The sequence below is a fragment of the Cebidichthys violaceus genome, unplaced genomic scaffold (assembly GCF_023349555.1).
Source record: "Cebidichthys violaceus isolate CVI_PGR_0920_01 unplaced genomic scaffold, fCebVio1.0.p SCAF_13, whole genome shotgun sequence".
Classification (NCBI taxonomy): domain Eukaryota; kingdom Metazoa; phylum Chordata; class Actinopteri; order Perciformes; family Stichaeidae; genus Cebidichthys; species Cebidichthys violaceus.
In genome coordinates this window covers 14,076,778-14,092,565 of record NW_027176296.1, presented here as the reverse complement: position 1 = coordinate 14,092,565, position 15,788 = coordinate 14,076,778, and the positions used below count along the sequence as shown (strand labels likewise).

Here is a 15,788-nt window from a genome sequence, read left to right as displayed (position 1 = left end):
AATAGTTTAAAACACACAACTGACTTGCAGAATAGAGAAATTACATTCATAACAATTGCAAGTTTGTAATGTTTTGAGATCTTCAAATGGAAGGAGATGTAGATGTAGTTCCTGGTTTTATTCCACTCAGAGATCTTTGTTTCGCATGTCATTCCCATTTCTACATCCCCTGTATTTCCTATCTGGCACATCATGCTTCTCTTCTCCACAGAAGTTCTTTCAAAATAAAAGATCTTGATGTCATTGAGACAACTTTCCTGGCTTATAATTTGAAACATTTGCAGGAAACATTAAGCTTCAGCTCGGCTTCACCTATTAATCGGGGAAATGACGTCCCTAACACTACCTGGCTCGCTCAGCGCGTAATAAATATTTACGGTGCATCATCGCTCCACACCCTCACCTCCACTGCTCTACTGGACCGGCTGGAGGTGAGCTTCCACTCCTCCCAAGACGGAGGAGGTCTCTTGGGGAGGGAGCCCACGCTCTCCTCCACTGTCTCCTGCATCATTGTCGTCACCTCCTCCTCCTCCTCCTCCTCCTCCCCTTCCTCTAAATCCTCGTCCACAGCCATCTCCCTGCCCTCCTCCACAGGCAGGAGATTAGAGGTCAGAGAGAAGGAGGAGTAGCGAGGCAGACCTCCGTCCAGGATAAGTTCTGGCTCCTCGTCTTCCTCCTCCTCTTCCTGACGAAGGTCTTCTGGCAGGATGGAGCCGTCGCCGAAACCCTGAAACACAAACAAAGAGTTTAACAACAACAAAAGTCCACAAGAGGAAGGTCAAAGGTCACAGCAGAAGGAAGGCGTCTTCCTGAGTCTGAGTAAGAGGTCACCTGGAGGACAGAATGCTCTTCAAAAAAAACAAAAGTAAAAACACTTTACACGGCACCCGAGGAGATTTGAGAGCTAAATCGGGAAACATCCAAACAGCTCCACCAGTCCACTGGAGCCTGTTTTTTAGTTTTTTTGTATATCTAGGACAACCTGGATGTCAGGTAAATGAAAGCACTCCCTAAATGAGTCAGACTGTAGGACCCAGAAACTCGGAGCCGTCTCCTCAGTGAAGGAACTAAACTGAAAAAAAAGGCAGCCCGACACTAAATCTAAAACTTGACTTACTTTGAACATTAGCCTTCATCTCTGAACACATAAAGGTTTTCTCCAACTCCCCAAAGAGCCTTCCTCAGCAGATACTGAGGGGATATCCTGTTCTTAACATTACGATGCAGACATTAGCCCGCGCGCCGGGAAATATTAATGACAACACTTAGGCTAATTTCCATCGACGAGGCCGCATCGTCAAGGACTCTGTTCCTCTTCTTTTAATTTGGGCCTGGGAAGCCGGCCCATCACGGCCGTATAATGGAGGTGAGGAGCAGACGGCGGCAGCGGCAGAGAGCTCATCACGCTAACAGGATGTTCTGCAGACTGATGTGTATTTGGCCGTGACTGCCTGGCCTCATATTCATAAGATTAAAAGATGTTGTCATTTAATATCTCTGCCATTAGACGATGAGGACAGTTGAGATGACGAGTCGGTCGCTTCAGACTCTCTGCAGCATTTCGGCGAGGCGGTGTGCTGCTGGATGCTGGGATCTTGAAAAACTTCCAGTTAGACCACATCTTGAGGTGTAAATCTGTATTACGGCTGCAACTAATGCTTATTCAACTTATTAATCTACAGATTACTTTGCTAGTTTTGTCCATAACATGTAAGTGAAACACTCCCAATATATTTCCTCTTTTCATCCTATTAGACAGTTGTGTGCAATGTGGCAAAACATATTTTTTTTTGACATTTGACCACCAAATTCTAATAAGTTCAGCCTTCCAGAGATAACGAGTTCTCAAAGAAGTGGCCGGCCGCCGCTGCTGTCCCCTGTCCTCGTTCATTTCCTGAGTTAATGTCCTTGTTTATTTAGCTGTTAAAGGAGACAGGAACGTTTCTGAAATCAGATAACTGTTCGAAGTGGGTGACAATCAATTAAATCAACAAATAAAAAGGCCCGGAGTGAACATGGTGGCGATGTCGGGAGCAGGCGGCTCTTTTACAACAACCAGAGTAAAAGTTGATGGCTGGTGTTACCGTGTTGTCCGACAGCTCTCGGCTGTTTGCGGCCCGTAAAGCTGCTCGTTTTCTCTCCTGTATTCCTGTTTGACTGGGTTTGAACTGTGACTCGCTGCGGCTCTTTATCTGCACAAAGATGATCAGAATAATGTAATGGCAGCCCGTAACTACAGCAGCAGCAGCAGTCTTCTACATATGACCTCTAAAAAGTTAACGAGGTGTGGATGTGTAACGGGGGTCTCTCTCTGGTCAGCGGGCTGGCGTGACCGAGAACGATCTGGCGGTGAAGTGACAGCGCCGACCCGGCTGTCTTTATGGAAACCCATCAGAGACCTGTGGGCTGTGAAAAAACCCTCTTCAGTCAAATGGGCTGCATATAAAACAGGAAATAAAACGGCTGCACAGAGGATACTGCAGGAGGACAGAAAGTAACACAGCAGAGTACAGTAAAGTACACAGTGGAGCATGACAGAGGGAAGTAGAGTACAAGACAGAGTACAGTAGAACTCATTAGAGTACAGTACAACACAACAGAGTACAGTAGAGTACAACAGAGTACAGTAGAACACAACAGAGTACAGCAGAGTACAGTAAAGTACGCAGTGGAGCACGACAGAGGGAAGTAGAGTACAAAACAGAGTACAGTAGAACTCATTAGAGTACAGTGGAACACAACAGAGTACAGTAGAACTCATTAGAGTACAGTAGAACACAACAGAGTACAGCAGAGTACAGTAAAGTACGCAGTGGAGCACGACAGAGGGAAGTAGAGTACAAAACTGAGTACAGTAGAACACAGCAGAGTACAGTGGAGTGCAGTAGCGTATGCATCAGAGTACAGTAGAGTACACAGTAGAGTATGCAGAAAAGTACAGTATAGAACACAAAAGGGTACAGTAGAATACGCAGCATAGTACACAGAAGATAGCAGTAGAGTACAGTTAAGTAGAGTGCTATTATATATATATATATATATATATATATATATATATCATTCAAAATGCACATACAAAGATAATAACACAAGATAATAACTTGTGCATTCAAATTTATGCCATATTTTCATCTGGCCCTTTCAAGTTGTTCAGATGTACAGCCCCTCAGGATAAAGGTCTTAAGAAGACTTACTTGTGCTGAATAATTGAATTGAATGAAGATTAATAACAATTTAGAGCATGTTCTCTCGACAAACAGCTGTTTGGATAGGATTCCATGCAGTCTTAGAACTAAAACCAATTGTTCGTCAACTGAATCCACATCTTTTGCAGATTTCTGTGTGAATGATGTTCTGTTTTTAACATTTCCACTGTGCCAAACAGTCCTGAGTTCTGCTTGCTTTGCCAAACAGGAAAAGCAAAGACGAACGCCAGAGAGAGGCTCCACTTCACGAACGAGGAATAGTTTGGACAGAAGAGCCGTGGAGGATCATCTCTGTCCTCAACTCAACAATACTGCAGTAGTATTTCCTCAGAGTCCCGCAGTACTTGAGTGTACTGATGCTGGAGGACCAAAGTGTCCTCAGAGTACCCCCCCTCCCCCCCCCCCCCCCCCCCCCCCCCTCCCCCAACCCCTCTCTCCACCCCCCGACTCACTTAAGAGAGAGATGCTGCTGGTTGAGCTGATAGAGCACTTTATACCATCCAGCCATCCTGCTGAGTCAGCAGCTTCGCAGAGACAGAGAGGAGGGAGAGGAGAGATTAAGGAGAGGATGGAGAGAGAGAGAGAGAGAGAGAGAGAGAGAGAGAGAGAGAGAAAGGGTGAGAGAAGGTGAAAGAGAGGAGGAGATGAAAGAGAAGAGAGATGATAGAGGAAAGGAAGGAGGTGAAAGAGAGAAGGGAGAGATGAAGGAAGAGGAGGAAAGACTGCAGAGGTGAGATGGAGAGAGAAAGATTTGAATGCAGAAAGAAAACGTGACTTCCTGAGTTCATAGCAACCGAGACTCCAAACTGCAGACGTTTACATATCACCGACACATAGATGGTGTTACAGTCCCTTTCTGTCTGTCTGTCTGTAGGATGTCCCAACAACTACAACAGCTTTCATGGACAGCTCAGATATGATGTGCAATAACCGCCCTGGCTAAAAAACTGAATCGTTGGGTGCAAAATGTCTTTGTGCCTAAATTCATTGGTCCAGTAGCATCGAGCTACGAAAGCAGCACAAGTTCTCACCTGCACGTTTTCCTCAAAACTCCTGCAAAGTTTACAAAAGTTACAACAACAACAAAAAAAAAGATTCATAAGACATCTTTACAGCCAGATTATGATCTCTACACTGAGTGAAAGAAGTGACGGTGGAGGCTTCTGGTAGAAGAGTCAGCAAGTAACTGAGGAAAACATAAAACTGTATTGAGATACACACTATATCTGTAGTGTCGTATAAATGTAACAAATGAAAGTATGATACAAAAACGTTTGAGGTGATTCATAAGATTTATTAATAAGTTTCCTGTCTGTGTCTTCACTGCCAATCATTTATGTTAATCTTGGCCACAGTTCTTTGCAAATTCAATGGATCCTGATCAATAATGATTAATCCTGTGAGTTTATGCAAAAAGAACAAAAAAAAAGGAGCAATATTGGTGAATCAATCATAATTTCTTAACTCCTGACTGTTGATATCGGCCTCACACATTCAGCATCAGTTGAATAAAGTATTTACTAACTACCAGCAGTTTATACTTCCTGTACGGCTCTATTTCTTGACCTCTGTCATCTTTCTGTAAATAAAACTCCAGAGGGGATGTTACAACCAATAAGCAAAAAAAAAAAGAGAAACATGTCATATATGAACTGTCATTTTCTCAGGTTTTCTTCCATCAGTTACCAGCGTTTGTGTCACAGCAGAGAGATGAACCTGCTGGATGTTTCCACAGAGATACAATCACCAGTCTGAACTCTGTATCCATTTTTCATCCATTTCCCCGTCAAGCTGCACATATTTATTTACGTCCATTTATCTCTCTATTTATTTTTCTTTATAGTCAAATGTCTTGGCGGCGCTGTGCGTCTGATATCCGGACCAATAAAGCAAACTGAAGTGAGTTAAGAGGGAGAAGATAAAGAGAGGGAGGGGGGAGGGAGAGAGAGAGAGAGAGGGGGGGGGGTTTAACTGTGGAAGATGGAGAGAGATTGAGGGAAGAGGTAGCAAGGAGAAGGAAGAGAATTATGTGAGAGAGGATAACATTTTAATGGTCCAATTAGTCTTGAGTGACTTGATTAACAATTTCCTCAAGTTAATTTTATCTATAAAGCTCAAAATCACAAATATGTCTTAAAGAGCTTTACACTCTGTCTCTGTCTACGTGAGTGTGAGGGATGAACATCGGCTCACAGAGAGCCGACCCCTACTTTTTGGGGGCGCAACTTCTGTATTCTGTATTGATCTTAAAGTGATTACACGACTTGTATTTGGTGCCGCAACAGTCGTAAAATCAAACCGCGTGAGTTACGAGTAATTGTTGATGCGTCACTGTATGCAAATCAACCGGGGACGATGACACAAAATGTCCATTAAAGATATGAAAATCAAATGTCTCTTATGTAATTAAATGAAATGAGGACGCCAGATAAATGTCAATCTTTTTTGTCAAAGAGGTGTGGTGTGACTTTAAAGTACCGCAGTACTTCCCTCCTACGACCTTTGATTCACAGCTACTTCCTCTTGCTGATGAAGACTGTCTACGCAGCCGAAAGCCCGGAAAAAAGAAAATCGACATATTTCAGATGAAAACCGATCCAGAGGTCGTGAATGAACCTCCGCCGTTGAAATGTGCGCACGTCTCGGCTGGAAGTATTTAGACTTGCAAACTAGCTGCATGTCATTCCTAAAAGCATTGATCTGGAGCTGTGACAGCTTCCACTCTACTGGATTATCACGGACTATCGTCTGAAATACCACCACGTGATGTAGCACCAACATCTCCCCGCAACCAGGGACGACAGACAGACACGAGCTGCCACTGTTCAACTTCAAGAAAACATATTTATCTGAGGATTTCTCCTGTTCCGGCCTCTCAAATATACGGATTTGATGCTTTTCTTCATCATATGTGACTGTAAACTGAATGTATTTGGATTTTTCAGTGTTGGTTGAATAAAACAAGTTATCTCACGGGTGACCGTGGCTAAGTGGAGAGCAGGGCCGCCTTTCAATCAGAGGGTCAGCGGTTCGATCCCCGGCTCCGGTTCGATCCCCGGCTCCTGCTCTGCTAGTCTCATGTCAATGAGAGCAAGACACTTAACCCCAAAATTGCTCCCGTATCTACGGTAGATAGATACTGAATTGTAAGTCGATAAAAGCGTCCGCCTTCATGACCGTAATGTAATGTAATGTAATCTTAATAGATCACATGAGACTGTGGAGAATTTCAACCTGCATGTGTTCACACCTTACAGACAAAACGCCCAGTTGGTTGACAGTACTATTAAGGAAGTGGACGTGGGTCATAAAATGTGTACAACATAAATGTGTGAGTGTGTGCGTTACCTTTGGTACGGGCAGTTGTGTGTTGTTGAGATACCCCTGGCTGATCCTCTCTGGTCCCTGCACCTGCACAGACAGTTCAGACTCTCATCATCAACAACAACAAGCAGCACCTGAAGAAGAAAAAAACACCCAGAAGATGTAGCCGACGTACCGCAGACAGAGGCTTGCGGATGCCCAGGCGGACTGTGCCGGGCGGGGCGGACTTCAGGACCTCCAAGGCCTGGTCCAAGGTGAGCGGGTCCAACTGGGTCTGGTTGACCGACACCAGCTGGTCCCCGGGGAGCAAACCGCTGTGGCGCTCCGCCGAGCCGCCGGGGACCAGAGACCGGATCACCATCACGCACCGACCGGGATCCAGCGGGTCCTGCAGAGAGAGTCAAAAAACACGGTCACGTTACGAGTCATTTACCAACTTACATTCAGCGCTTTCAATACCTGAGACAGACGCCTTCAGAAAGACACAAACCACATCAGGCTCTGGAGCTCTGCTTGAGGATCAGAGTTCTTACAGAACCAGTGTCATCTTTGAAATCACTTCTCAAAACATCATCCTTTAAACTTGATTTTATTAATGCAAGCACATCATTTTATTTCCAACATGTCATCTTTGTAATGTTGACTGTTTTTTATTTTTACCTTACTTTTGGGTATTTTATTTATTTATTTTTATGTTCATATAGACCTGAAATGTCTTTGTTACTGGTTTGACCATGCAAAGCTCTTTGTAACTTTGCTGAATAAAGAAAGTATATTATTTGTATTATGATTATTATTATTATTATTATTAGTTCACATTCTAAAACCTCAGTTTACAGTTACTAATCTCTCCATAGCGTTCTCTGAACGGTTATTTCTAACGTCTGTATACCTGGAAAACTCAAGAGCTGGACAGCGTGTTGCGAAGTGATTAGCTGCGACATAACTGCTAATTATTTTTTTAAATGGTGATTCTGATCATTATTTCGTATTTCTTACATTTTGATCTGCTTGAAAACACAAAATAAAATGTCCATGAGGTGAAATGTTGTTAAAAACCCACACATAAAAGAAGGATGTGAACAAATCCCTGGCACACAGTTGGCATCCCACTGAGCTGAAGACCTGTGAACAATCCTCTACTGGAGGCCACAAGTGTTTGCCAACGGGGGGGTTCGAACCAGCAACCTTTCAGGAGGGAAAACTACATCTCTGTCTTTGAACCTGTCAGAGTGCGATACGAGCTCAAGAGTTGTGAGAAAGCCAAAGCCCCCCCCCCCCCCCTATGTTCCTCCCCCCCAACACAAGAGAGACAGCCGGAGAGAGGGAGACAGTTATTGTCCCATCATTCAGACTGAGTCTCAGTAAAGAGACAGGAAGGCAAGGCAGCAGAGAGACAGGCAGGGGGAGACAGAGACCAGAGAAACGAGAGAAAACCCACTCGTACAAACACCACAACAACAACACACAAACATGCCAAGGGGAGGAGGTCGATGGGAGAATAGGCTCCCAGAAAAAACAACAGTTAGGGGGTCAAAGCTCAAACGCACGCCAACTAGAGATGGAACAATCAGAGACAGAAGAGACGGGTGGATGGAAGAAGGAAAAAAGACGAGATCTTTGGAGGCAAATTGAAATGTTGAAACTGTCTGCAGTGACACTGGAAAAGTAAACCGTTTCAGGACTGTAAAACAAGAACTGGGGTTATGGTGCTTTGACAATGAATTATTTTGTGAATTCGCTACTGACATTTTAGTTCTTTGTGAGTTGTTCAACATGACTTTTGTATCATAGTTATAGAGCGGTACTAGGTGATGCGTTATTTTCTAATCTCTAAATCATGGATTTTGGTACTAATTATGTGAAAGTCTTTTAAACTTCATCCGACATTTCAATAGGTTAGTTGTAATTCATTTAAAATAATTTAGGTAGTTGTATATGAACAAAATAAATAAATTAAACTCAAGTAATATCGAGTATTAGTATTAACCCTATTTATGTTTATTTGTGTACATTTGGGTTTTGCACCTTTTTGATAATTTTTTTATTGTTTGTATTTTACTTTATCAGCACTCTTTCATACGTTGTACTGCAACCTTTGGATAAATAAAGTTTGATCTTATTCATCATTCATTTCTTATTGAACAAGTTCAGGTGACCTGCTATGGACTAGCTTGGAATTCATTTTGACCTATAAGTAGCACCAGGTAGTATGTATAACTATTGCTTAACAAATAGCACACTGAACTGAGCCGTTAGCAGCCAGTGGGCAGCAGAGTCCAGAGGTGCGTTTGGCAAACGAAGCTAACAGCTAACGAAGCTAACAGCTAACGAAGCAAAGGAGCTAACAGCTAACGGAGCTAATCTCGCTAAACCGCCCTTACCACAATGAATGCCCGCGTGCCGCATTACTTTTGGGTCTGTTCAGTTCGGTACAACAAGGCGGCAACCTCCGGTTCTGCCGAGTGAAGCCAAAGTGGAAGTCTTAAAACATTCTCTCTACTGACCATCAGGGGGCGACTCCTCTGGTCTGCCGCTACCAGAGAGTTATACGACGTCTCTACGTCACTCCTATGCGACGGCCATAATCCAAGATGGGAAATTGCCAGCAGTCCACAAACAAATGGGTGACGTCACAATTACGACGTCCACTTCTATATACAGTCTATGGGTACAACTACCTACCGCTGTGTTTTTTATAACACAGCAAGCAGAGCAATAATGCTGTCTGCTTTACATGGACATTGTGTCTGCGGTTTGTTTCCACGTAGCCTGTCCACTCTGGTTACACCGTGATAATGTAACGTACATATTGTCCCCATCATTCCACTACTGTCACGGCCTGCACTCCCAGTTCAGACACACCTGGCGGAGATCTGCACTCTACTGAGTGCACTTTTCTAGTAATCATCTAACTTTGTCCAAAAGTAAAGTGGAGCGAACTCCACAAACAAGCCCTCGTCTCCGCTCCATCTGTTTAACCTGAGTAACCAGGAGGACGGCCCGGTCCTTCCCCGGATCCAAACCCCTCAGAGATTCATATGCCAACTATAATACTTCTCCTGGTTAGAGCGGATGTACATTTTGTAAATTCCCCTGCGCTGAACCCTGGGCATCGCCCGCGCTGCAGCACGAGCTGCCGTGCCAAGTTTCAGGCTGCCAGAACAAAGCCGAGCTGTATTTTTAGACCGAACAACATGGCTACAGGTGGAGAGGAGTCAGAACTCAAGTCCTTCACTCCTACAAGATCCTCCGGAAAAAGAAAAGGCCTCTGCTGTCAAAAAAAAAAAAAAAAAAAAGAAGAAGTGGAGTTATCAGAAATGTAGGAGAAAGTGTGAGAGGGAAAAATAAAGAAATTAAAAATGCACTTTGCCAAAAGTAGTGAAATGTTTCCACGGTTAACTACTCATACGCATATAACAATGAGGAGTGTTTTTTTTTATATATATATATATATATATATATATATATATATATATATATATATATAGGTTGCAGAGTGTCTTCACAAAGTTTTTAAGACCTTTATGATGCCAGTTAGAATGAAACTCTGTTAAGGGAATAAGTATTTTAGGAACTTTGAGACCGAACTTTAGACTTTACATTTTTATTCTAAACATACTCAAGACCTTTCAGGGACTCTGAAGTTTTACTAATATGAAGAACAAACTTTCCAGACTTTTTTTCCTCCATTTTCTCACAATAAATATAAACTTTAAGGCTAAAAGTTTACGAACACTCCCGTCTACATAATCCGGGTCTTTTTTTTCCTGCTCTTAGTTCCATTGAAGGCAAATCTTAACGCTCCAGCATACGATGAAAGTTTTATTGTGTTGGTCTCTTTTCAGCTTCAACATGACACAAAGCCAGCTCCACGAGGAAGTGGTTTCCCAGTTTGGTGTGGAAGAACTTGACTGGTCTGCACGGAGCCCTGACATCAACCCCATCCAACCCCCTTTGGGTTGAACTGGAATGCTGACTGTGAGCCAGACCTGATCCCCCCCACATCAGTGTCTCAATGGTGCTCTTATGTGAGAAAAATGGGAATCTAAAACTTAAGAAGGGCAGAAGTTAAAATATAGGGGACCTGTTGATCGGCAAGAATGTGTAGTACATCCTGCACAAAAAACATGCTGTGCTTTCCAACACCAATACTATTCAGTACAGCAGAAAAATAATTTGTATGTCTCATTAGATAGTTTTCAAATGCAGTATGCCAAAAATACCAGGATGTCCTTCTGCAGCCGGTCAAATTTTGCACTATTCAAGCCAGCATGCATCTCTGGCTATTCTGACCCGCAATCCTTTGCACAGCGGATATATGAACAAAAGGGTCAAAGTTCAAGGTGCAATGACATGACCAGGGGGGCAACCTCTGGATCTGAAAAGTGAGGCCAATGCAGAAGTTCCTTAAACTTGCATTCTCTCTAGTGTCCATCAGGGGGCGACTCCTCTGGTTGTTTAGAAGTCTATGAGAAAATGACTCTACTTCTCTCTTGATTTATTACCTCAGTAAACAGAGTTTACATTACATTACATTGCATTACAGTCATTTAGCAGACGCTTTTATCCAAAGCGAATTACAATAAGTGCATTCAACATTGGTAATCAAAAGAACTACTAGTCACCAGAAGTCATAAGTACATTTCCTTTTCCAAACAAGCATCTAAGAGCATGAAGCAGAGCATAACTCAGAGCCAAAGTACAGTGCAGAAACAAGAAAAACAGTTAGTGCTATAAGTAATACGAATACAATAAGTGCAACAAGCTAGTATGAATACAATAAATGCTGAGTGGAAGGCTCAGGGTAGCACTTCCTGAAGAGGTGGGTTTTCAGCCTGCGCCGAAAGATGGGCAGCGACTCCGCTGTCCTGACGTCAGTGGGAAGTTCATTCCACCACTGTGGGGCCAGGACAGAAAACAGACGTGACCGGGTCGATCGGCCACCAGGACCTCTGAGCGACGGGGAAACCAATCGCCCCGAGGCAGCAGAGCTCAATCTCTAGTTTCAAGTCTTCTTCAATACAGAATGATGTTCATTTAGTAAATGATGCTCCATTGGTCGCTACCACAGCGTTTGTCCTGTCTGGGAGTTGTCCACATCTGTAATATTTTGGTCGCCTAAAATTCTTATCAGTTGTACTTAGCTCCACCCTCTCGTGTCGCTTCTGGTTGCAAAAAGCCAAGATGGCGACGGCCAAAATGCTAAACTCAAGGCTTCAAAACGGCAATCTACAAACCAACAAAACAACGTCCACTTCTTATAAAGAGTCTTTGGTTATAGCGATGTAGTATGTCCCAACTGAATAGATACTGCATGTAACAGTACATACTTTGTAAGGACAGCTACAGTATGTGCTTAAATGAAAAATAAAAAAGTATGTGATTTGGAAATTAGTGAAGGACTTACTTAAAAAAGTGCTGCTCTAAGCACTACTAGAGGTTAAAAACTGCACAGGGAACCTTTAAGTTGAGCTGAGATGTTCAAGAACATATGTAAATCTATGAACTACACATTTTCTAGAATTAAAATTAAAAGTTTCTTTTTCAGTCCGTCTGTGCTCTAGTAGACCTGCATGTGTCTCTTGGGAGAAAACACAGTTTTGAGGTATGAAACTGGTCCTGTTATAAAGGTGTCAGGTTTTAGTGGAAACTATCCGCCTGAGTCCAGACAGACAGACAGACAGACCAGCTCTTCACTTATTGCCTCTAACCATCTTTCACTCCACTCTGACAGCCGGAGAGTCAGTAACAGGAAACACTTTGGCAGGAACACTGGACCGAGATGCCCTTGGGCGAGAGATATAGAGGAAAGAGAGGGAGAGAAGTTGCTTCTTTTTTTTTTTTTTAAGAAAATTGTTGAGGTCGGTTTCACTCTGAGGTGAAATGCAGGAGTCAGAAACTCAGATTATTTTTACTTTTCTTTTCAAATCATATGCACTTTAAATGTGGCGGAAAGATGAATACAAAACTATGTATTTCATTTATATTTACTGAATTGTTTTAACACACTCGAAACAAAAGTGAAGAATGAATGTGAGAGTAAAAAATAGTTATCCTATTCCTTATTTTACTTTTTTCTTGCAATTTTGCGTGTAAAATATTTGATAACCTATATCTCATATGAGTTTCTTGTTTATGTGCTGATTAGGAAGAGAACACCGAAGGTTACATGGCTACATAAGTGAGAGAGTACTTGTTTCGGAAAAAGTATATTTTTTGCAAAGTGAGGATATTCTCGGAAAGTTTCATATACGAATAAGATATTCGTTCATTTTGCTTTTGCTAATTTAAGAGACGACAGTGAGGACAACTTTGGAAAATGAGGACGTTATTAAAGTGAGGACAAATCTGAAATAATGTTTGTGTGTTGACATATTTTATGTCAGTGACGTCCTGTATGGAAATCAGATATCTCGTATACATGATGACTAAGAAAAGATAACTAGGAAACTAAGTGCAAAAGTGATTTCTGAAAGGTCGTACTGGTTCCCGTAAAGATAACAATAAACTTGAACTTTGGAAAGTCAGAAACGTTAAAAAGTTTTTTGACTTTTGTGTGCGAGATATTTTCTTGTTAGAGCCTATATTTTCTGAGTTTTTTAGGAGAGGACATTTTTGAAGTGGGAACACCATAAAAGACATTCAAGACATTTCATGTTCTCTATTTTGTGTGTTAGATATTTTAAAACATGAGAAAGGATGTGAACTTTAGTAAGTTTAGAAAAGTGAGTTTTTTCTGAGTAAAACTTGGTAAAGATTAACGTTAACATTACAGATAGCAGATAGTAAATGTATAATGTCAAAGAGAGTCCTCACAAGTGTAGCAGTGTGTGTGTGTGTGTGTGTGTGTGTGTGTGTGTGTGTGTGTGTGTGTGTGTGTGTGTGTTGGTTCCAGCTGGTCTCTGAACACAGGCTGCTTTGTCCAGATCTGAAGCTGCAGCCAAGACCAACCAGCCATGACACCCACACACCCACAATGACATCATTTATGAGGTCAAGAAATCAGTATGTGGTTTCTGATTGGCTGTTCAGTACGAGGGTGTTGACCTACAGAGACTGAATGAACTGTGATACATGAGATCATAAACAAGGTAAGTACAACATCTAACTCCACAGTCACACTGTGAATCACTACAACGCACATCGCTGCAGAGTTTTCTTTTAAAACGCTGAAAGTTAAATTCTATGCAGCTCTTTTTGCATTGAAGCAGCAGAAGAAGAATGAGCAGCTGAATAGATAGATACCAGAGGACAGAAGAGGGAATATAAGTTTGTTTTTAGTTTGTTTTATGATTTGGATAAACTGTCCATTTAAGGAAGTCTTTACATTCAATAGCTGAAATTATTTATTCAAACAAATCTTACAAATGAGGTCTCACCACAGTCCACCTGCTCATTCTTTAAGACATCCTGTTCAGAGTCAAGGTGTTAAGAGCTCAGCTCTGCAACACTACGATCTTTACTGACGACGGGACCTCTAGTACAAGTACAGCCAACCATCTATATGTCCGTCTGTCTGCCCATATGTCACCCGTCTCGTTTAAAACTGTTCCCCTCAGTCACTGTCTGAGTATTTCCTGTCAGCCTCTGGACCTAAACCGCCCCATCTTAGGACTGGAGGAGCCTCTGCGTTGGGCCCTGGAGGCTACTATAGAAGTTAGTACTCACTTGCTTCTGCATAGCATTTTTCTAGCTTCCGACCACTCAAAGCGTTCTCCGCTACATGTCGATATTCATCCATTCACACACGTTGATGCGCTGCGAGGCGCCTTCAGGACTCTAAACTAATTCAGAGTCTGGCCCACATACGGACCGGAGGAGCTGTGGGATGGAACCGGAGATTTTCCGATGGGAAGGAGACGTTCTCTACCTCCGAGTCACGGTCGCCCTGTATGACAACAACGCTGCTTCTTTATTTAAGTGTCTTCTACAGTTTGGATGATGACTTTAATATTATTTCTTTTCATTTTACCGCCATATACATACATGGACCTCTGTGTTTAAACCATCCTCAGTGTTACGAGCAGTGGGCTGCTGTGAAGCGCCTGGTAGCGACCCGAGGAGCAGCTTGGGGCTTAGAGTTCCGCTGACGGACACTTGGACACGCAGGTGTCTGATGTAACACGGAGAGGAGACTGTTCATTAAGGATTATTAAAAGAATGGAAATGGAAACATGCAGGAATTAAACCAAAAGAGCCTGAAAATCTCAGATTCAGGACTTATACAACATGTATATAATACACCAGGGGAACAGACAATAGCTCACATTTTTGAAGATAATTATTGTCTAAAATATCATTGTATGCTGGGGCATAATTTAATTAAAGACTGATGTAAATTACGCTTGCTTGCTTCCATGCCAGGCCTTGAGGTTGGAGAACATGTTTTTAGACAGAGGAGGAGGAGGAGGAGGAGCTCGAGGACTAAGTACATCTCCTCCATCCTCAGAAGAGCAGGTGAGATGTGAATGAAGGGAAGTGAGAACTTATTTCATCTGATTACATGTAAATAAACTTTAAGTGCTCATTTCTCATGTCTTATTAGGTAGTTCAAATGTTAAGGAAATAACGATTTACACCACACACACACACACACACACACACACACACAAGCACCCTGGGCAGATGCTATATGTGCAGGCTGACGTGAATGTAGACCAACAGGGAGTTAACCTGGAAACCCCCCCTCCCAACCGCTTCAGCTGGGGCCGACTGAGGAGGAGGAGGAGGAAGAGGGAGGAGACGAGGAGGAGGCAGAGGTCTCGAAGGTGAAGCTGTGCCTAAAGTGCTGAAGCAGGGTGGGGGAGAACAAAACAGGGTTTCCCAAAGCTACTCTCCAGACGGCGGCGATGCTAAACATGATATCTTTCAGTCGCCGCAAAAAAATCTAAAGAAAGATAAGTTTAAATCGATTTAACTCGCTTCAGGTCCACTGCGGGGGGGGGGGGGGGGGGGGGGCATTAAGTATGCGTCTCCAGAATCTGAGCTGTAGCTGCGGCTCCAGTTCAATCAGAGCTCGTGCTCGCGTATGTCGGACTGCAGCACTGTTGTTTGTCTTTGTCCGTTACTTAAAAGGTTCTCTCAAAGGGATTTAGAGCATATCAATTGCCTCTTAACGGCTGCATTAATGCATTCATCTCATATTCACCACACCACTGTCCCTTTTCCCTGCAATTTTAGCCTCTATATGTTATGTAGTTTTTATTTCTTAATTCTTTTCTTATTTCAGTCTTTTTTTTTTTTCCTACTATGGCG

General features: G+C 42.7%; 1 protein-coding gene across 2 annotated transcripts in view; it reads right to left on the bottom strand.

The window, feature by feature from the left end:
- The window catches only part of patj (PATJ crumbs cell polarity complex component), a 116,677-nt gene that overhangs the window by 74,830 nt on the left and 26,059 nt on the right, over positions 1-15,788 (bottom strand). For both annotated transcript variants that reach the window (XM_068707831.1, XM_068707832.1), the window contains exons 19-21: positions 6,706-6,918; positions 6,555-6,617; positions 404-727 (exon numbers count right to left, since the gene is read on the bottom strand). In XM_068707831.1, coding sequence (XP_068563932.1) covers positions 404-727; positions 6,555-6,617; positions 6,706-6,918 — 600 coding nt within the window. The remainder of the gene's footprint in view (positions 1-403; positions 728-6,554; positions 6,618-6,705; positions 6,919-15,788) is intronic.